The following is a 20,863-nucleotide window of genomic DNA, read 5'->3' on the forward strand; positions in this document are numbered from 1 at the left end:
GTAAATGTAGGCAATATCCCCATACTCCACCTGGCAGCCCATACTCTGTTAGAGTATGTCTTGGAGATTTTTCCAAGTTTCTGTTTGTGATGTATAATCACTTTGCACAGTGTCTCATTGAGACGATTTTAATAAATTCAAAAACAATCAAATTAAATACTTTTTTTTATTGTTCTTTATTTACTTTTTCTTATCTTTACTATGATAGTTTACATTTCAGTTCAATAATTGTGTAGGCGTAGGCCTAAACGTTAAATGCTTGCAAATGACCATTTTGTTATGAAGATATTCCCATCACATCAGCATGACATGCAGGAGGTTTATGATGATATGATATTGATTTTAGTTGCACATCAAATGTGTGCCGAATAGCTTCGTGTTTTACCAAATGTTCACCTATGTGTATGTATGTAGGTTTACAGAAAATATCACAGAAGACCAGAGATTACCTACCACATTATCACAGAAATCCAGGGCCATGTTCAGTTGCCAAACGTTATCGAACGTTGCAGATAGAAATTCCATGAATAGAACCAATTCATTGTTCTACATGTCTGAACGTTCCAAAACGTGGCGTCCTCCTGAACGCCCCAGAGATTTTTCCATTGAGGGATTATTATTTATTTGTTACCTGAACGTCATTGCGCAACACAAGATGGCGGCGGAAAGTGAGAGAGTAGACAGGAGTAGTCACAGCATGGATAAAAGCATAACTCTTCCACCCAATGAGATCTTCAGGAATTTGGAAAATGCAAAGAGGTTCGCAATAGACATAGGTATACACTAAGTTAATATTTAGATCGCTACTTGAATATATTCACTTGTCTTGTTACTTTGACAACACATCAGGCACACAAGAGGCTAGCAAGCAACGACGTGTGGCTGGCTAGCTAAACTAGCTGATTTAAGTACTGTAGTTAGCTACCAGTAGTTGCGAAGTTATCTTCGCGCCACTGGTTTGCCACATAAATGTTAGCTGGCTAATTAGCGTTTGTTTATGGCCTAGATAGCCATTTGAGAAACCTGTAGCTAACTAGCTAACTAACCAGCTAATTTGACCGCTGCGCCAGAGTGGCTGAGTTGTCAATAGTTGACTGATGGATTTATTTATCTCACGTGAGACTGCAGAAACCTTTTTGTTCCTCCCACAGGTGGCTCTCTGACGAAACTCGCCTATTACTCCACTGTTCAACACAAAGTAGCGAAAGTACGGTCATTCGACCATACTGCAAAGGTATGTGGTGTCAATAAACTTTGCAACACTGTCCGTAACAAACGTTAGGTCCAATGGAGCAGAGGACACAGCTAAATAAGAGCTTGCGTTCAACGTGTAGTGTGCTATTTACTCGGCAACAGTAACATCAAATGTCAGTGTTCAATTGAGGGGCAAAAGTGATTTGCTGCCCAAGTGCACTGCTATGCAGTGTTATTAGTGTTATTACTCGTGCCAGAGTAGTTGTTCTTATCTCTCAGCACACTGCACTGTTTAGTCGTAGGTCTCCAATGGGCCAACCTGATAAAGGTGTGTGAATGTAGCTACAGAAAAGTAAACTAACTAAGCCTGTGTTAATTAGAGAGTAGCCAATATGGGATTGCTTGAGTGTGGGGTTTGTGGTAGACATATAGGCCACTGATTCATGATGTTGGGCTTCAAAAGGCTGTGTACCTTGGGACAGTGAATATGTAGACTTACAAGTCTTACTGAGCCCACCCAGGTTGCCCTGGAGGTCTCAGGTCTGCAGATTTGGTCTGGTTCTTTATCTGTGTCCCTCTTTACCAGGACACTGAGGATGACCCCCTCTATGAGATCTCAATGCAGGAGGAGATCTTGGCTCGCCTTCACTTCATCAAGTTTGAAAATGCCTACATTGAAACCTGCCTGGACTTTATCAAAGACCACCTGGTCAACACTGACACCAAAGTCATCAAAGCCACCGGTGGAGGGGCTCATAAGTTCAAAGATCTCATAGAGAAGAAACTGAAGCTCAGGTGAGAAAAGGAATATGTTTTGAGGTATTTTGTTAAAATCTAAAACAGCTTTATTTTTAAAGACAGCTTGACCGGTATAAGGTTGAGCTTATTATAATGTAGCTGCTCTTCATGGTTTGACAAGGGTGGACAAGGAGGATGAAATGACATGCCTGATTAAGGGCTGCAACTTTGTGCTGAGGAACATCCCCCACGAGGCTTTTGTCTATGTCAAGCATGCAGACTCTGAATTCCGCTTCCAGAACACTCACCCTGACATCTTCCCTTACCTGCTCATCAACATTGGCTCAGGGGTGTCAATCATCAAGGTACCAATGCCTGACACTCATCTAGATCTGGTGTGACATGTGGCCTATGTACCAATTAATTCAACAAACAAAATTTATTTCCAAACAGGTTGAATCAGAGGATACATTTGAGCGTGTTGGAGGAAGCTCCATAGGAGGGGGGACGTTCTGGGGCCTTGGAGCTCTGCTCACAAAAACAAAGGTAAAACCCCTCCTCACCCCCATGCTGACACTTCAAGCAATAGGCTTTTTAAAAAGTCAGGCTACTCAAATGAACTGAAATGTATAGTCTTATTTTCTGTTGGTTCTTGCCTAATATCTTGCCAGTTGACATTACTGCAACTTTTATTTTTATTATCAGGAAGACTGCCCTCTGTACTTACAAGCTCTCGTTCTGAATAGGGTTCAGGGGATTTTCTGTGTGGAAAAGTCTTGGACGGCAGTCCATGTCCAAACAGCATGCCCATTATTAATATGCACCTTGTGCTGGGGACAATAAATGCCCACTTTAAAATGTAAAGTTTTGTCACACTACACAATGCCACAAATCTGTCAAGTTTTGAAGGTGTGTGCAATTGGCATGCTGACTGCAGGAATGTCCAGTAGAGTTGTTGCCAGAGAATTGAATGTTAGTTTCTCTACCATAAGCCTCATTCGTTTTATAATTTGTCCGTACATCCTCCCGACCTCACAACCGCAGACCACGTGTTACCAGCCCAGGACCACATTGGGCTTCTTTACCTGTGTCTAAGACCAGCCACCTGGACAGCTGATGAAACTTTGGGCTTACACAACCAAAAATATTCTGCACAAACTAAGGGAAGCTCATCTGTGTGTTCATCATCCTCACCAGGGTCTTGACCTGACTGCAGTTTGGCATCATAACTTACTTCAGTGAGTAAATTTTCACCTTTGATGGCCACTGGCACGATTAAATTCTCTTCACGGAACCAACAGCCTGATCAACTCTATGTGAAGGCGATGTCACACTGCATGAGGCAAATGGTGGTCACTAGGGCATAAAATTAACACCTGCTAAGTGCGGGTAGATTTAGGTATTGGCGGGTAAGAATGTCTATTTCACCAGACCCGTTGGTCAATTTCCATGGCTCTACATTGCGAGCATTACATTTATTAGTAAAAAATAAAGTATAATCTAATAAAATGTTTTTTTGTCACATGCGCCGAGTACAACAGATGTAGGTAGACCTTACCATGAAATGCTTAGATACAAGCCCTTAACCAACAATGCCGCTCAATAAAAAGTTTTAAAAATATTTACTAAACTAAAGTAAAAAAAGTTAACAATAAAATACCATTAACGAGGCTGTATACAGGGGTACCGGTACCAAATCAATGTGCGGGGGCACAGGTAAGGGAAAGGGGGATGCCTAGTCAGTTGTACAACTGAATGCCTTCAACTGAAATGTTTCTTCTGCATTTAACCCAACCCCTCTGAATCAGAAAGGTGTGGGACTGCCTTAATCAACATCCACGTCTTTGTCGCCTGGGGAACAGTGGGTTAACTGCCTTGCTCAGGGGCAGAACAACAGATTTTTACCATGTCAGCTCGGGGATTCGATCCAGTAACCTTTTGGTTACTGGCCAACGCCCTAACCACTAGTTGTGGAAATTTGTACTTGAAGGTAGGCGCAAAGTGACTATGCATAGATGATTAACAGCGAGTAGCAGCAGTGTAAAAATAAAGCTGGTGTCAATGTAAATAGTCCAGGTGCCCATTTGATAAATTGTTCAGCAGTCTTATGTTAGTTAGAAAAATGCTGCAGTAGCTATTTTCAAAGTATTTATGCTGTTTTGTTTCATAGCTGATAATTAAACAAATAATTATTCATCCTATATCCCACCACTGCCTGGCAGGGGAGCTGTGCGCACTGAGTGAAGTGCTGATACTGTAGATTTTTGGAGATGCTGAGCACAGACATAAAACTTGGTCTAATTGACTAAAGTCTACAAAGTGTTTTGTCTATTTACATTGTTTTGTTCACAAGCTTGGTTGTTTTTCAACGTTAGTTTGAGTCTGCTGCTTCAACTAATAGTCAGATCTCAGACAGACGCGTGACATGACTCCAGTGGCTCCGTTACCATGGTAATCTCTCTGCCTTAAACATTTGTCTCTGATATTTTGATTACAAGACTGGTCACAAAATGTAATTACATTTAACATACCACATTTCTTGTTTTAGGAACATTAAAAAGCATGGGCATCAGATTGTTTTTATTTTAAAAATCTATATATTTTGCCGAGTAAAAAAAATATTGTATCTGCCACACTGGCTGGTGGACCAAAAAGTTAATGTTAGGCCCTGGGGGTCACACCTGATACGACTGGTTTTCTGATCAGTGGTTGTAGAGGGTGCAACAGGTCAGCACCTCAGGAGTAAATGTCAGTTGGCTTTTTATAGCTGAGGGGGGGGAGAGAGAAAAAAATATACACACACTTAAGTTCACAGAAGACAGGAATTTCACCAGATAGGACAGACTGACCTTAGCCCCCCGGCACATTGACTATTGCAGCATAGATACGGGAGGCTGAGACGGGAGGTCGGGGGACACTGGCCCTGTCTGACTATACCCCCAGACAGTGCAAACCAGGCAGGATATAACCCCACCCAGTTTGCCAAAGCACAGCCACCACACCACTAGAGAGATATCAGCTTACTAGTATATTAGTATAGCCCACAAAGATCTCCTCCACTACACAAGCCCGAGAGGGTGCAAAAACAGGCAGGAATATCACGACAGTAACTCAACCCACTCGAGTCAAGTTTAGCAAAAAAGATTCCTAGGGATGGCATGGAAGAGTGCTAGAAGGCCAGTAATAGGGTCTGAGGCCGAGAGTAGACTGCAATGGCCATTCATCTTCGCACTCCTGGGCCAGATTACACTGGGGGGGGGGGGGGTGGAGCATTTGAGGTCAGGGGTCTGCAGGCCAGTCAAGTTCATCCAAACTGATCTCAACAAACCATTTCTGTATGGATCTCACTTTGTGCATGGGGGCATTGTCATGCTGAAACAGTGAAGGCGGGGGCCTTCCCCAAACTGTTGCCACAAAATTGGAAGCACAAAATCATCTAGAATGTCATTGTATGCTGTAGCGTTAAGATGTCCCTTCACTGGAACTAAGGGGCCTTGTTCGAAACATGAAAAACAGCCCCAGACCATTATTCCTCCTCCCACCAAACGTTTTACAGTTTGCACTATGCATTCGGACAGGTAGCTTTCTCCTGGCATCCGCCAAACCCGGAGTCGTCCGTCGGACTGGCAGATGGTGAAACGTGATTCATCAAGCCAGAGAACGCTTTTCCACTGCTCCAGAGTCCATTTGCGGCGAGCTTTACACACTCCAGCCGACGCTTTGCATTGTGCATGCTGATCTTAGGCTGAAGTGAGGCTGCTTGGCCAAGGAAAACCATATTCATGACTTTCCCGAAAAACAGTTCTTGCTTGTGCTGACGTTGCTTCCAGAGGCAGTTTGGTACTTGGTAGTGAGATTGCAACCTAGAACAGACTTTTTACGCCCTATGCACCTCAGCACTTGGTGGTCCTGTTATGTGAGCTTGTGTGCCCTACCACTTTGCGGCTGAGACGTTGTTGTTCCTAGACATTTATACTTCACAATAACAGCACCTACAGTTGACCGGCCAGCTCTAGCAGGGTAGATATTTGATGAACTGATTTGTTGGAAAGGTGGCATTCTATGACGGTGCCATGCTAAAAGTCACTGAGCTCTTCAGTAAGGCCATTCTACTGCCAATGTTTGTCTATGGAGATTGCATGGCGGTGTGCTCAATTTTATACACCTGTCAGCAATGGGTGTGGCTGAAATAGCTGAATCCACACATTTTTAAGGGATGTCCACATACTCTTGTGTATGTTCGTCAAAAGAGATCAGGGTTTAGAGTAACGCCGAGTTCCTAAAGTTTTATTTGAGACTTTATAACCAAGATGAAATGTCAGATCAAACAGCAGATCTGTTTGTTTCTTGGGACCTAGAACTAGCATCTCTGTTTTAAAATGTTGACGCCATCCATTTCCTTATGTCTGAAACACATACGTCCAGGGTAGATAATTTTGGTGCTTCACCATGTTTCATCGAAATGTACAGCTGTGTGTCGTCTGCATAGCAGTGAAAGTTGATATTGTGTTTCCGAATGACATCACCAAGAGGTAGAATATACACTACTGTTCAAAGTTTGGGGTCACTTAGAAATGCCCTTGTTTTTGAAAGAAAATACCTCCCACTCCTCTTTCTATTCTGTTTAGAGCCAGTTTGCGCTGTTCAATGAAGGGAGGAGTACACCGTGTTGTATGAGATCTTCAGTTTCAGATTTCAGTTTTCAGCTGTGCTAACATAATTGCAAAAGGGTTTTCTAATGATCAATTAGCCTTCTAAAATTATGAACTTGGATTAGCTAACAACATGCCATTGGAACACAGGAGTGATGGTTGCTGATAATTTGCCTCTGTACGCCTGTAGATATTCCATAAAAAATCTGCTGTTTCCAGCTACAATAGTCATTTACAACGTTAACCATGTCTACATGGTATTTCTGAATCAATTTGATGTTATTTGAATGGACAAAATATTTGCTTTTCTTTCAAAAACGAGGATATTTAAGTGACCCCAAACTTTTGAATGGTTGTGTGTATAGATGGTGAAATCGGAACCTTGAGGAACACCGAAACAACATATATATCATTGATTTGTCAGAGGACAAACCATCCACGGAGACAAGCTGATATCTTTCCGACAGATAAGATCTAAACCAGGCAAGAACTTGTCCGTGTAGACCAATTAGGGTTTCCAATCTCTCCAAAAGAGTGTGGTGATTGGTGTCAAAGGCAACACTAATGTCTAGGAGCATGAGGACCGATGCAGAGCCTTGGTCTGATGCCATTAAACAATCATTTACTACCACCTTCAATTGGTCATGGACTCTACAAGGTGTTCAAAGCTTTCCAGAGATGCTGGCCCATGTTGACTCCAATGCTTCCCACAGTTGTCAAGTTGGCTTCATGTCCTTTTTTGAGTGGTAGACCATTCTTGATGCACACAGGAAACAGTTGAGCATGAAAAACACAGCAGCGTTGCAGTTCTTAACACACCAGTGCGTCTGGCACCAACTACCATACCCCGTTCAAAGGAACTTACCTTTGTTGTCTTGCCCATTCACCTTCCGAATGGCACACAATCCATGTCTCATTTTTCTTGAGGCTTAAAAATCCTTCTTTAACCTGTCCATCTACACTGATTTTAACAAGTGACATCAATAAGGGATCCTCGCATTCATCTGGTCTGTCTCTCATGGAAAGAGCAGGTGTTGATGTTTTTATACTCTGTGTAATACATACATTGCACGTTACCCTTATACTGCTCATATAGGCACATGCATAATACTTTACATTTCCCCATATTCTGTCAGTGGTGTACTAACACTGCTCAGCCTTATGGCGGTTTAGGTGTTTGAGGGACCCTATAGCATCTGCCTGAGGGGAGGAGCTGATACTAAGAGTGAAGTACATGGGATGGATCTGAAATAATTTAGCATACTTCTTCTATGATTGCATGGTAGAACGTGCATTCTTTTGTTTTTAAAATATTTTTTACTCCTTTTTCTCCACAGTTTTGTGGTATTCAATGGTAATTAGTCTTGTCCCATTCGCTGCAACTCCCGTACGGACTCGGGAGAGGTGAAGGTCGAGAGCCGTGTGTCCTCAATCACAACCCAGCCAAGCTGCACTGCTTCTTGACACGATGCCCGATTAACCCGGAAGCCAGCCGCACCAAGGTGTCGGAGGAAACACAGAAGTCGCTAGTGTGCAATGGGACAGGAACTTCCCTGCTGGCCAAACCCTCCTCTAATCCGGACGACGCTGGGCCAGTTGTGCCACCCCATGGGTCTCCCGGTCGCGACAGAGCCTGGACTCGAACCAGGATCTCTAGTGGCACTGCGATGCAGTGCCTTAAATCACTGCACCACTCGGGAGGCCCCAGAGCATTATTTTCTGGTCAACTTCAAAAACCTTGTCTACGTAGGAAATGGAGGTGTTGTTGGACTCTGCAGCATGCCCTTTACTTGGCCCTTCCAGCTCCGCATATTGTCCATGTGTACACCCAGGTACTTGAACAAACTAACCTGTGCTATGGCATTGTGGACAACCGCAGGCACGTGGTCACCGACAGATTTAGGGTGAAACACCATTGGGGTCAAACACCAATTTGTTTTGTTTGAATATCTGACCTGTACGCAGTAGTATCAGCATCTTTAGACATCAGACCAGGAATGGCAGTATCATCAGAAAACTGGACAATATATTTATCAGGATTACTGCTAGTTCATTCATTTGTGTACAGAGTGAATAAGATGGGTGTACTCACACAACCCAGCGGGGCCCCCATGCTAATGTCTATAGCCTCAGAGAGGGTACTGTTAACTAATCTGAGTACTGCTAGTCATGAATGAGTGGTACCACCTTTATGGTATAGGGGTTAATACCCATCTGCTTTAACTTGCTGAGTACGACGTGTGGCTGTATTGTGTTAAACGCTTAACTTAAATCAATAAATGGCAGTCTAACACAGGCCTTGGGGTTTCCAGATTCTTAACAATGAGATGCACTATGGTGTTGATTGCATCATCAGTCCTGCAACTTTTCTTATAGGCAAATTGATACAGATCTTTTCAGAACTTCATTATGATGGTCAGACCAACAGGTCTATAGTCATTATTTTATTTTGGGGACTGGAGTGATGATGGCCTTTTTCCACAGAGATGGGACTGTATGGGAGTCTAGAGACCTCTGAAAGATAGGGCACCAAGCCGGAGTAAATTCCTCTGCACATCTTTTTAGAAGAAAAGCAGAGATGCCATCAGAACCTGTTGCCTTATTCATACAGGTGTGCTTGAAGACTAGTGACATCTATTAGGTTGATTTCCAACCTATGAACACAATTATCAATGGAGCCAATCACATTATCACACTTGACAGAGAAGTCATGTGCATTCAGACCATTAACTTTTTCCACATTTTGTTACATTGCAGCCTTATTCTAAAATGTATTTTTAAAAAAAATTCAGGTTGCATGGGGAGTGTCGCTGCACAGCTATTTTCAGGTCTCAGAGTTGATCGATAAGGGTTCAAGTCTGGGCTCCGGTTGGGCCACTTAAGGGCATTCAGAGACTTGTCCTGAAGCCATGCCTGTGTTGTCTTGGCTGTGTGCTTAGGGTAGTTGTCCTGTTGGAAGGTGAACCTTTGCCCCCGTCTGAGGTCCTGAGCAGGTTTTCATCAAGGATCTCTCTGTACTTTGCTTTGTTCATCTTTCCTTCAATCCTGACTAGTCTCCCATTCCCTGCTGCTAAAAAACATCCCCAACCTGGTGCCAAGTTTCCTCCAGACGTGACGCTTGGCATTCAGGCTAACCAGTTCAATCTTGGTTTCATCAGACCAGAGAATCTTGTTTCTCGTGGTCTGAGAGTCCTTTTAGGTGCCTTTTGGCAAACTCCAAGCAGGCTGTTATACCTTTTACTGAGGAGTGGCTTCCGTCTTGCCACGCTACCATAAAGGCCTGATTGGTGGAGTGCTGCAGAGATGGTTCTCCCATCTCCACAGTGGAACTCTGGAGCGACCATCGGATTCTTGGAACACCTCGCTGACCATGGCCCTTCTCCCCTGATTGCTCAGTTTGTCTGGGTGGCCAGCTCTAGGAAGAGTCTTGGTGGGTCCAAAATTCTCCCATTTAAGAATGGTGGAGGCCACTGTGTTCTTGGGGACCTTCAATGCTGCAGACATGTTTTGGTACCCTTCCCCAGATCTGTGCCTCAGCACAATCCTGTCTGAGCTCTATGGTCAATTGCATCGACCTCATGGCTTGGTTTTTTTCTCTGACATGCACTGTCAGCTGTGGGAACTTTTATATAGACAGGTGTGTGCCTTTCCAAATCATGTTCAATCAATTTCATTTACCACAGGTTGACTCCAATTACGTTGTAGAAACTTCTCAAGGATGATCAATGGAAACAGGATGCATCTGAGCTCAATTTTGAGTCTCATAGCAAAGGGTCTGAGTACTTATGTAAATAAGATATTTCTGTATTTTTTATAAATTTGCAAACATTTCAAAATACTGTTTTCGCTTTGTAGTTATTGTGTGTAGATTGATGAAAATTTCATTTAACCCATTTTAGAAATGCAAAGTAACTAACGTAACAAAATGTGGAAGAAGTCAAGTGGTCTAAATACTTTCTGAATGCACTGTACATACAATCTTGCATTTAAAAAACCATTTAATTGGCTTTGGTCAGCTAATCTGGTGTGTGTGCAAGTATTTATTTTGCAGGGTTCATGTCAGTGATTGTGTCAACAGGAGGGCCTCTTAAACATGGTTGGCAACTGCACCAATCGCCACGCTAACCACCTAAGCCCCATTTTAATCCAGAAAAAAACATGGATGTTACAAAATAGCTTGGCTATCTGGGTTAAAGTGCTGTTTTTAAAACTACTGTACTCCAATGTCCTCCTGCTCTCACCTCCTAGAGATTTGATGAACTACTTCAGTTGGCTTCGAAGGGACAGCACACAAGTGTTGACATGCTAGTCAAAGACATCTACGGGGGATCTTATGTGTCCTTGGGCTTGACTGGGGACCTTATCGCAAGCAGCTTCGGAAAATCTGCTACGGCTGACAAAGGTAAAGAGAACAGAGCCCTTGCAGTATGTTTATTCTTTGGCCCCATAACCTGTTTTTCATTGTCTTCAGGAGCGGACTCCCTGGTATGCAATCTACCTGCGGAAGCTGGTGGGAGGACCTATAGGAGGACAGGCTCATTGTAATTGCTGAAATGGAACGGAGTTAACATATGTTTGATACGTTCCATTCCAGCCATTACAATGATCCCGTCCTCCTATAGGTCCTCACACCAGCCTCCACTGCCATATACTGTAATGTAGGTTACATTCCTGTTTAGCACTAACAGATTGATGACTTGTAACCCAGTTACTGTGGCCTTGTCCCCTCTAGGCTGTGTGGTTACTGTTGAGAAATAGATGAGGCAGACAGCCATGGAGGCAAAGCAAGCAACTCATTCACTCACTCTATTAGATAGTTAATGTTTTTAATGTAATGCCAATAATACCTGAGACAAACAGTCAATACATAAACCAACACTGTACTTACTTCAATGGGACCTTGGCTTGTTGTCTAGAGTGACTCCATGTTTCTGGATCTTCACTTGGCTGTATGTTGACTTACTTTTGTTTCCTCCTGAATTAGAGTTCTCTAAAGAAGATATGGCTAAGAGCCTGCTCCATATGATCAGCAATGACATTGGGCAGCTGGCCTGCCTCTATGCCCGGCTCCACAACTTGACCAGGGTCTACTTTGGGGGTTTCTTCATCCGAGGACACCCTGTCACTATGCACACCATCACTTACAGTATCAACTTCTTCACCAAGGCAAGCCCCCCAATGTACCTCCTAAACAAGCATTGTTTGTACCTCCTAACAAGCATCTCAATCTAGGTTTTGCTCTCAGGTACATTTGATTGAGCTCTAGATTTAGCCCTGAAAGAGCTTGATCTGATGTCAGCTGACTAAAATCAGGGATATGGGCCTGGCTCAGAGCTTGAAAACCAGCTCAACCAAATCTGCCTTGCTGTATTTACACAGTAGCATGGAAATATACCATTTTTCCTGAATTCAATGTCTTTGGGTTCTGTTACGCAGCAAGTAACAGAACCCCACCTAACAGAACTCACCTCACAGGTAAATGATTTACTTTTTCAGATGGAGACATTTGTGTGGGCAGTTAGAAAAAAACAAACATTGACATGACAGGTTTGATTATATTGTCCCCATAGGCTACTTTTACATGATACAATCTGCAAGTGTAATGAGAGTTAGACATGGTTCCTTCTGACTGGATGTGGATATTATTATTATTTTTGCAGGGTGAAGTCCAGGCGCTGTTCCTGAGACATGAAGGCTATCTGGGTACTATTGGTGCCTTTCTCAAGGGAGCAGAGGAAGACAGTAAGTTGATGTTTTCCTCTATGGAATTTCTTCATGACAGAAAGTGGCACTGGCACACCTTTGTTTGATTTGCATTTTCCTGTTGTTGAGAAGTTCGTTCTTTTTGAGTCGTTTTCACTGGTATTATAATTGTCACGTCATCTAGATCCTAACCAGTACAGTTGGGGGGAGAACTATGCTGGGAGCTCTGGCCTGATGAGTACCTCTCCAGACCTGAACCCCATGCAACGTGCACGCAGTGGAACAGTAAGTCCTTTGTAGAGGAAAATACCTTAAGGTCAGCTTTGGACCACTAGGGTGCGCTCATAACCCACTTGTTGCCATTTAATTTTGGTGACATTTCATTAACCATTTTAGCAATTCACCCCACTACCCTTTTATCTTATTTCTGAGATAATTGTAGATTTGATATTTTCTGTGGAAATGTCACCACTGCTGTCCTTTTTAAAATCCACAGGCCTGGTGTGACAACAACCTTCATTGATAATTTCATCTAACATTTGATTGTTTTCATCTCTTCTCTTCATATCCACCATATCTTACATCTGTTTACCTACTGTAACCCTTTCCTCAGTTTCCCGTAAGTACTTCCTCATGCTCTGTGTGTAGTGGTTTGATTAGGGCTAAATATTTCCTCATGCTTCTGGCTTTGTAGCTCTACACCTGCTCTAACATTCACATTGGGTTAAGTAAGGTTTCAGAGACAATTGTTGCATTAACTGCCAAATGCCAGCCTTTTCCTTTCACATTGCATTGTTTAACAGCGTTTGAAGTGTTGCTTTTAGCAGTCACTGTTTTGAATTGTGTTGTGACGTGTTATAACCAACCTTAAAGTCACCTGTGACACTGGAGAATAGTAATCAGGTATAGGGTACATCTAAACTTTGATGTGTGTGTCGACTGCACTGACAGTGTAATTGTCCCTGAGTGATATGGAGCTTGACACATGCTATTGTCAGCTCACTGACCACTAGGTGGGGTATTGAAAACTGATATATTGGCATTTTTTATGACGTTTGACGGAGTCTGGTTGCTTTGGTTTTACTTTGATGTGTGCATGAGTGCATTAGCCCAGCACTATTTGCAGTGCTTAGTGTGTCTCTTGTCCGGCTCCAGTTTGACATGTTGGAGATGGATCGTCTGGAGAGGCAGCTCGTGAATCTGCCCCTGCTGCAGGACCCGTCCTCCTACATCCCAGACACAGTGGACCTCTCAGAGGATGCCCTTGCACGGGAGTACTGGCTCTACTGCTTTGAGGAGGCCCTGGATGGGGTAAGAGGCAGAGCATCTTCTACTGGTCTATTCATCAATACACACATTGCATTGCACACACAGCGAGTCCTCAACCTGGTTGCTTTTAAAATTGCCGATCTGGGTGATGTGCTTTGGACAGGTGGTAAAAAGAGCTGTGGCCAGCCAGCCTGATCTACCAGAGGCTGCTGAACGAGCGGAGAAGTTCCGGCACAAGTACCTGCACAAGCTGCAAACCCTCCGCCACCAGCCTTTGTAAGGGGAGCCACAGCTGCAGATCCTTTTTTAAAGGCTGTTAGACTAATAGAGCTATTTCTTGATCATTTATGTAGATGCATATCTTTGAAGGCCTCCCAAGTAGTGGATGAAATTGACTCTTGTACATGAAGTCTCACTGTTTCCTGTGCAATCTGTATGTGTTTTTGTCTGCTAATGTAGAGTACTTCTCTTCTCACCTGTAGTGCTTATGGATCCCTCACTGTCAGAAGTCTTTTAGACACAAGAGAACACTGTTTAAACGAGTTCAACTTCCCTGACCCCTACTCGAAGGTTTGACTGGATTCTATAGCACTCTTTTTCCTCTGTTCACGGTTCCCAATACATGCTCCAGTGCTTATCTTTTTCTGGTCATCTAATGATGAAGCTTGCACATGTGGTCTTGGGTGCATTTTGATGTCATTTCATGTCCACTTGCCTTGATTAGTGTCTGTCATTATATGATTTGCTAATGTGGTAGATTAGCTGTGAGAAGTTGGAAGCTTCTGTGTCTCAGTTTTGTCTTCATCTTCCACAGATCAAGCAGAGGGAGAATGACATGGCCCTCAAGTACTTCCAGAAGGCAGTCAAGTCCCTGGAGGAGCTGAGCTGGGAGCAGAGGCAGTTTGCCCTGGTCAGGGGCCTCCTGGCTGGGAACGTCTTTGACTGGGGAGCCAAGGCTGTTTCAGAGTGAGTCTGCACTCCTTAATTTGGGACTATGGATGATTATTATGACAAATTCTGGCTATATATATTCTTGAGAATTATATGGCCATTTTGAATGAACAAAGACTGTCGCTCACGTTTTCACTTAGTGTTCTGGAGTCTGATCCGGAGTTTGGCTTTGAACAGGCGAAACGACAATTGGAAGGTATGAAAGCCCTTGTTGACTGGGAAAACATTTGGATATTTAAATGGATCCTGCATTTTATATTGCTGCTGTAACCTACTTAGGCTACATAATGAGTCATGTTTTCTCCATAGAGCGGCCGTGGCTTATCGACAACTATGACCAATGGCTCGAGAGACTGAATGTAAGAATTTACACTGTTTTCTGACGTTAGTGTTTAAATTGATTATTTTAGCTGTATTCTTGTTATGGGCCACATCCTAACTTAAGCTCCACAGAAGTTCTGTGCCTGAATCTCAATTTAGGATTTGTCCCAAAGATGTGTATGACTTCATGCTGTGGAACAGTAATTGAATACCATGCCTACTGGCTTTCTTTTGCAGGGCCCACCTCATAAGTGTGCATTATTTTTCGTAGATAATAGTGGAATAGACATCATACTGGGAGTCTTCCCATTTGTCAGAGAGCTTCTCTGCAGGGGAACAGAGGTAAGGAACCACACTGTCCACCCCCTAATATCTTGAAACGCTGTCACCTTCACCAACCCTTCAAATACACACTGGATTTAATAAAACACGATGACCGAAGCAAGATTAACTTTTTTCCACTTTATGATATTTTTGGGCCTTTGACACCCTGCATTTGCTGTTTTCCAGGTAGTCCTTGCCAGCAACTCAAGCCCAGCTCTAAATGATGTAACAAACAATGAACTGCAGATCTTGACTGAAAGAATAGCTGCAATGGATCCAGTCATACAGTGAGTATTTAAATCTTTTAGCACTGCATTTGTGACTGGATTATGGATACAGTGATCCTTTCCCACCATTTCAATGCCATTTAATTTGTTTTTCAGGTCTGCTGTGAAGGAGGACAGGTTGACGCTAGTCCAGAGTGGCTCCAGCTCTCCGTGCTTAGACTTAAGGTTTGTTTTATTTCCTATGTATGAATTCTATTTCAACGTTACATACCTGTGTTAACTATGTTTAAAAACAACCTTACTGCAGGAATGTCCACCAGAGCTGTTGCCAGAGAATTGAATGTTAATTTCTGTACCATAAGCTACCTTCAACGTCATTTTAAAGAATTTGGCAGTACGTCCAACCGGCCTCACACCACGCCAGCATAGACTTCCACATACGGCTTCTTCTTCACCTGCGGGACTGTCAGAGACAAGCCACCCAGACAGCTGATGAAACTGAGTTTGCATAGCCAAACAATTTCTGCACAAACTGTCAGAAACCGTCTCAGAGAAGCTCATCTGAGTGCTCGTTGTCCTTACTAGGGTCTTGACCTGACTCCAGTTTCAGCGTCGGTACCGACTGCAGTGGGCAAAGGCTCAACTTCGATGGCCACTGGAAGTGTGCTCTTCACAGATGTATTCCGGTTTCAAGAGTACCGGGCATGGCGTTGTGTGGGTGAGTGGTTTGCTGATGTCGACATTGTGAACCCCACCGCCACCATTGGGCACTCTGTTATGGTATGGGCATGTACCAAAGCTGAAGAACATGTGCTCATCCAGGTACTTTCCACAGGTGCTGGAGTTGTAGGCAAACTCATGGAAAGCATAAAGGAAAACGCTGCACTCATGCTTCCAGGTGGTATTTATTAACAACGTTTCGACCCTTCGGTCTTCATCAGACATCCATATCCCAGGTGAGGGTGGAAGGTCCTATATATAGGGGCAGTACTGAGTGACATCACTTCCTGAAACAGGTCATTATTTTTATATTACGTAGTTTCACATATTAACATTCAATGGATCAAAATATATGATCATACACAGGGAATGTGATCAATATTTACAGTAATATACATACAATATTCAATTAGGATTTTTAAAAACTATTTAGACATTGAAACTATAAAAATGGTTTCAAGTCAAACTCCTCCATAAAGGCCAAGAGGAGAGTGTTCAGCCTGTGGATCCAGAAAGATTCCCTTTGAAGAAGTTAACTCTCAATGTCCCCTCCCCTGTGTGACATCTTGACCATTTCTATTCCAATGTATCTCAGAGAGCTAATAGGATTCCAGCGTGTACAAAATGATCAGCAACCAGATTTTGTCTCACATGTCCGGATCAGTGAGCACTGCAGCAATATGCGTGTCTTAAGGCTTCTATGGGTTTTCGCTATGTGAGACAGACCACAATGTTATTTACATGTTGAAAATGTCATTGGTGGACATGCAGGTAAACAGGCCCTTGATCTTAAGTATTTGTCCTGTACAAGGGTGGGTAAATGAGTTGCCTTTGTACGTAAAGCTGCATTGAGCACATCGGCCACATTTGTGGGGGATATTTAAAAATGTGTTTCAATTGTGGGTCAGTATCAATAATGTACCAGTTCTTATGGTATGGGCAGGCATAAGCTACGGACAACAAACACGTGCATTTTATCGATTCCGGTTTGAATGCACAGAGATTCCGTGATAAGATCCTGCTATTGTCATGTCATAAATGTTTCAGCATGATAATGCACTGTTCCATGTCGCAAGGATCCGTACACAATTCCAGAAGCTGAAAATGTCCCCGTTTTTCCATGGCTTGCATACTCACCAGACATGTCACCTATTGAACATGTTTGGGATGCTTTGGATCGACGTGCACAACGGCGCGTTCCAGTTCCCACCGATATCCAGCAACTTCGCACAGCCATTGAAGAGGAGTGGGACAACAGGCCACAATCAACAGCCTGATAAACTCTATGCAAAGGAGATGTCGCGCTGCATGAGGCAAATGTTGTTCACGTCAGCTACTGACTGGTTTTCTGATCCAATCCCCTTCCTTTTTTAAAGGTGTTAGTGGCCAACAGATGCATATCTGTATTCCCAGTCATGTGAAATCCATAGATTAGGGTCTAATGAATGTACACTGCTCAAAAAAATAAAGGGAACACTAAAATAACATCCTAGATATGAATGAATGAAATATTCTTATTAAATACTTTTTTCTTTACATAGTTGAATGTGCTGACAACAAAATCACACAAATGATCAATTGAAATCAAATGTATCAACCCATGGAGGTCTGGATTTGGAGTCACACTCAAAATTAAAGTGGAAAACCACACTACAGGCTGATCCAACTTTGATGTAATGTCCTTAAAACAAGTCAAAATGAGGCTCAGTAGTGTGTGTGGCCTCCATGTGCCTGTATGACCTCCCTACAACGCCTGGGCATGCTCCTGATGAGGTGGCGGATGGTCTCCTGAGGGATCTCCTCCCAGACCTGGACTAAAGCATCCACCAACTCCTGGACAGTCTGTGGTGCAACGTGGTATTGGTGGATGGAGCGAGACATGATGTCCCAGATGTGCTCAATTGGATTCAGGTCTGGGGAACGGGCGGGCCAGTCCATAGCATCAATGCCTTCCTCTTGCAGGAACTGCTGACACACTCCAGCCACATGAGGTCTAGCATTGTCTTGCATTAGGAGGAACCCAGGGCCAACCGCACCAGCATATGGTCTCACAAGGGGTCTGAGGATCTCATCTCGGTACCTAATGGCAGTCAAGCTACCTCTGGCGAGCACATGTAGGGCTGTGCGGCCCCCTAAAGAAATGCCACCCCACACCATGACTGACCCACCGCCAAACCGGTCATGCTGGAGGATGTTGCAGGCAGCAGAACTTTCTCGACGGCGTCTCCAGACTCTGTCACGTCTGTCACATGTGCTCAGTGTGAACCTGCTTTCACCTGTGAAGAGCACGGGGTGCCAGGGGCGAATTTGCCAATCTTGGTGTTCTCTGGCAAATGCCAAACGTCCTGCACGGTGTTGGGCTGTAAGCACAATCCCCACCTGTGGACGTCGGGCCCTCATACCACCCTCATGGAGTCTGTTTCTGACCGTTTGAGCAGACACATGCACATTTGTGGCCTGCTGGAGGTCATTTTGCAGGGCTCTGGCAGTGCTCCTCCTGCTCTTTGCACAAAGGCGGAGGTAACGGTCCTGCTGCTGGGTTGTTGCCCTCCTACGGCCTCCTCCACGTCTCCTGATGTACTGGCCTGTCTCCTGGTAGCGCCTCCATGCTCTGGACACGCTGACAGACACAGCAAACCTTCTTGCCACAGCTCGCATTGACGTGCCATCCTGGATGAGCTGCACTACCTGAGTCACTTGTGTGGGTTGTAGACTCCGTCTCATGCTACCACTAGAGTGAAAGCACCGCCAGCATTCAAAAGTGACCAAAACATCAGCCAGGACTTATAGGAACTGAGAAGTGGTCTGTGGTCACCACCTGCAGAACCACCCCTTTATTGGGGGTGTCTTGCTAATTGCCTATAATTTCCACCTGTTGTCTATTCCATTTGCACAACAGCATGTGAAATGTATTGTCAATCAGTGTTGCTTCCTAAGTGGACAGTTTGATTTCACAGAAGTGTGATTTACTTGGAGTTACATTGTGTTTAAGTGTTCCCTTTTATTTTTTTGAGCAGTGTATTTCAATTGACGACTGATTTCCTTATGAACTGTAACTCAGTAAAATCTTTGAAATTGTTGGATGCTACATGTATATCTTTGTTCAGTGTAGTTACTAAGTAATTCTTCTAATATACATGTTTTAAGGTTATTCCTGTAAATATGATAATTTCTCTCCCCTCAGCCGTTTGGACAAGGTGTTGGCTGGGGTTGTGCGGGAACGCCACACAGACCTGGTGATCATCGAGGGCATGGGCCGGGCCATCCACACCAACTACTACGCCTTGTTGAGCTGTGAGAGCCTCAAGATGGCAGTCATTAAGAACTCCTGGCTGGCTGACCGACTGGGAGGCAAGCTCTTCAGTGTGGTCTTCAAGTACGAGGTGCCACTAGACAAAAAACCCACCACCCTGGATCATGTTCCTGTGACGCCTTCATGATCTCATCACTCTCCTTTTGAAGTCTGATTTATGGGACAGGTTGAACTGTTTCCGGTACAAGTTGGAGAGGTCCAGCTAGCTGTGATGGGGTTGATTTCACCGACTCATGATGATTAATATGCAGATTGTACAGGGAGGAGTTTTTAAGATCAGTTTCAGTGGGCTTGGATTGATTTGAAAACTTGGCAGCCTATTTTAGCAAGGATGTCAAAACAGGGTAGAGTATAACATCGCTTAGTAACCTCAATGTTTAAATGTCTTCCTTTTTTGAAAATACAACCGTACTTTGCACCATCTTGTGTTCTTGCAGATCACTGCCAAAATTATAGTTATGGTATCAGAACAGACAAACTTGTCAGTGGTAGAGGTGTCCTCTTTGCAGATTGACTGTCAATGCAAGTGAGATCCTCTACTAACTGCATTTATAGACAGGTTATTAGTACCCTGCTGTTTACTTACAGCATCCCAATGGTTACCATGACAACAATGTGCCCCTTTCAGTGGTGAAGAGATGCTTTGCGAGTGCTGTGCTACCAGGGTAATTATAGCAATCTGTAGTGATGCTTCACAAATATATGGTAGATGTGCCTTGAAATGTGGGAGTGATAAAAAGCATAGCTCGTTCGAAATGTAACCAACCTGGTTTAATTTCTATTGCAGGAGAAACATGGGTGTTTGTTACCAGGGGCTACATGAGTGTCTTTTCTATGGGTTTGTGTTTTGTCTTCCTTTTGAATCCCAAGATTTTCCTCCTTTCTTCACTGCCACTAGGTCAATTGAGATTATTCACTTAATTGTGATCATTGCCTGAGAAGCTAAAATGTTGCAGGGAATTTTTGGCACTTTATTGAGGGGTTAAAAAATGTAATTACAGAAGGTGGCAGTATTTTCATGTGAACATGAGCTCCTAACAACCAAATTAATGATACGGATATTTTGTTATTCATTAGATGTTCTGAGAGCTGTCAAAGTGTATTTAAGGTAATTTTATAGCTTAAAAATGTGCTATCTTTTTATCAATAACATTATGTTGGCAGCCTTTGTAAATTCAAGGAGTTTTTGTTGGGTTGAGGCATTGCTGTCCAAATGTTTCCATGACTTTATTTGCTTAACCTGTGGATTGATCGTGTATTGTCATTTGTAAATAAGTGTAAATACAATTCATTTGCATTACATGGGTTCATGATGACATTTAGGGAAATTATTGTTCTCTTTACAATCACTTGTAATTAAATGTGAATTTATTTTATTAAAGTCATGCAATTTCTCTTTGTGTTAATTGTGTTGCTTTTGGAGGGCGGTACTTAAGGAATTTTAGGGAGTT

The 20,863-nt window shown here is 43.4% G+C and overlaps 1 protein-coding gene across 2 annotated transcripts; it reads left to right on the forward strand.

Moving 5' to 3' along the window:
* Nucleotides 1-640: 640 nt before the first annotated feature.
* On the forward strand, nucleotides 641-20,806 carry LOC139371159 (4'-phosphopantetheine phosphatase-like). 2 transcript variants are annotated; one of them, XM_071111281.1, is made up of 19 exons: nucleotides 641-776; nucleotides 1,152-1,234; nucleotides 1,781-1,989; nucleotides 2,114-2,297; nucleotides 2,386-2,478; nucleotides 10,833-10,986; nucleotides 11,569-11,750; nucleotides 12,245-12,326; nucleotides 12,472-12,572; nucleotides 13,443-13,598; nucleotides 13,720-13,832; nucleotides 14,039-14,126; nucleotides 14,371-14,522; nucleotides 14,648-14,703; nucleotides 14,817-14,866; nucleotides 15,066-15,170; nucleotides 15,339-15,439; nucleotides 15,536-15,604; nucleotides 19,284-20,806. In XM_071111281.1, exons 1-19 carry the CDS (start codon nucleotides 656-658, stop codon nucleotides 19,537-19,539), a joined length of 2,355 nt encoding a protein of 784 aa, XP_070967382.1. In that variant the 5' UTR covers nucleotides 641-655; the 3' UTR covers nucleotides 19,540-20,806. The 2 variants fall into 2 exon arrangements, with proteins under 2 accessions (XP_070967382.1, XP_070967384.1); XM_071111283.1 differs by having other exon boundaries at nucleotides 648-759.
* Nucleotides 20,807-20,863: the final 57 nt, after the last annotated feature.

This window comes from Oncorhynchus clarkii, chromosome 17, assembly GCF_045791955.1.
Source record: "Oncorhynchus clarkii lewisi isolate Uvic-CL-2024 chromosome 17, UVic_Ocla_1.0, whole genome shotgun sequence".
In the NCBI taxonomy this organism is placed as follows: Eukaryota; Metazoa; Chordata; class Actinopteri; order Salmoniformes; family Salmonidae; genus Oncorhynchus; species Oncorhynchus clarkii.

Excerpts from the sequence above, each read along its gene's own strand:
- LOC139371159 (XM_071111281.1), top strand. The coding sequence starts at position 656 with ATGGCGGCGGAAAGTGAGAGAGTAGACAGGAGTAGTCACAGCATGGAT. Across the intron at positions 12,573-13,442 it reads AACGTGCACGCAGTGGAACA|TTTGACATGTTGGAGATGGA; the intron begins GTAAGTCCTTTG and ends GTCCGGCTCCAG. Across the intron at positions 13,599-13,719 it reads TTGAGGAGGCCCTGGATGGG|GTGGTAAAAAGAGCTGTGGC; the intron begins GTAAGAGGCAGA and ends TGCTTTGGACAG.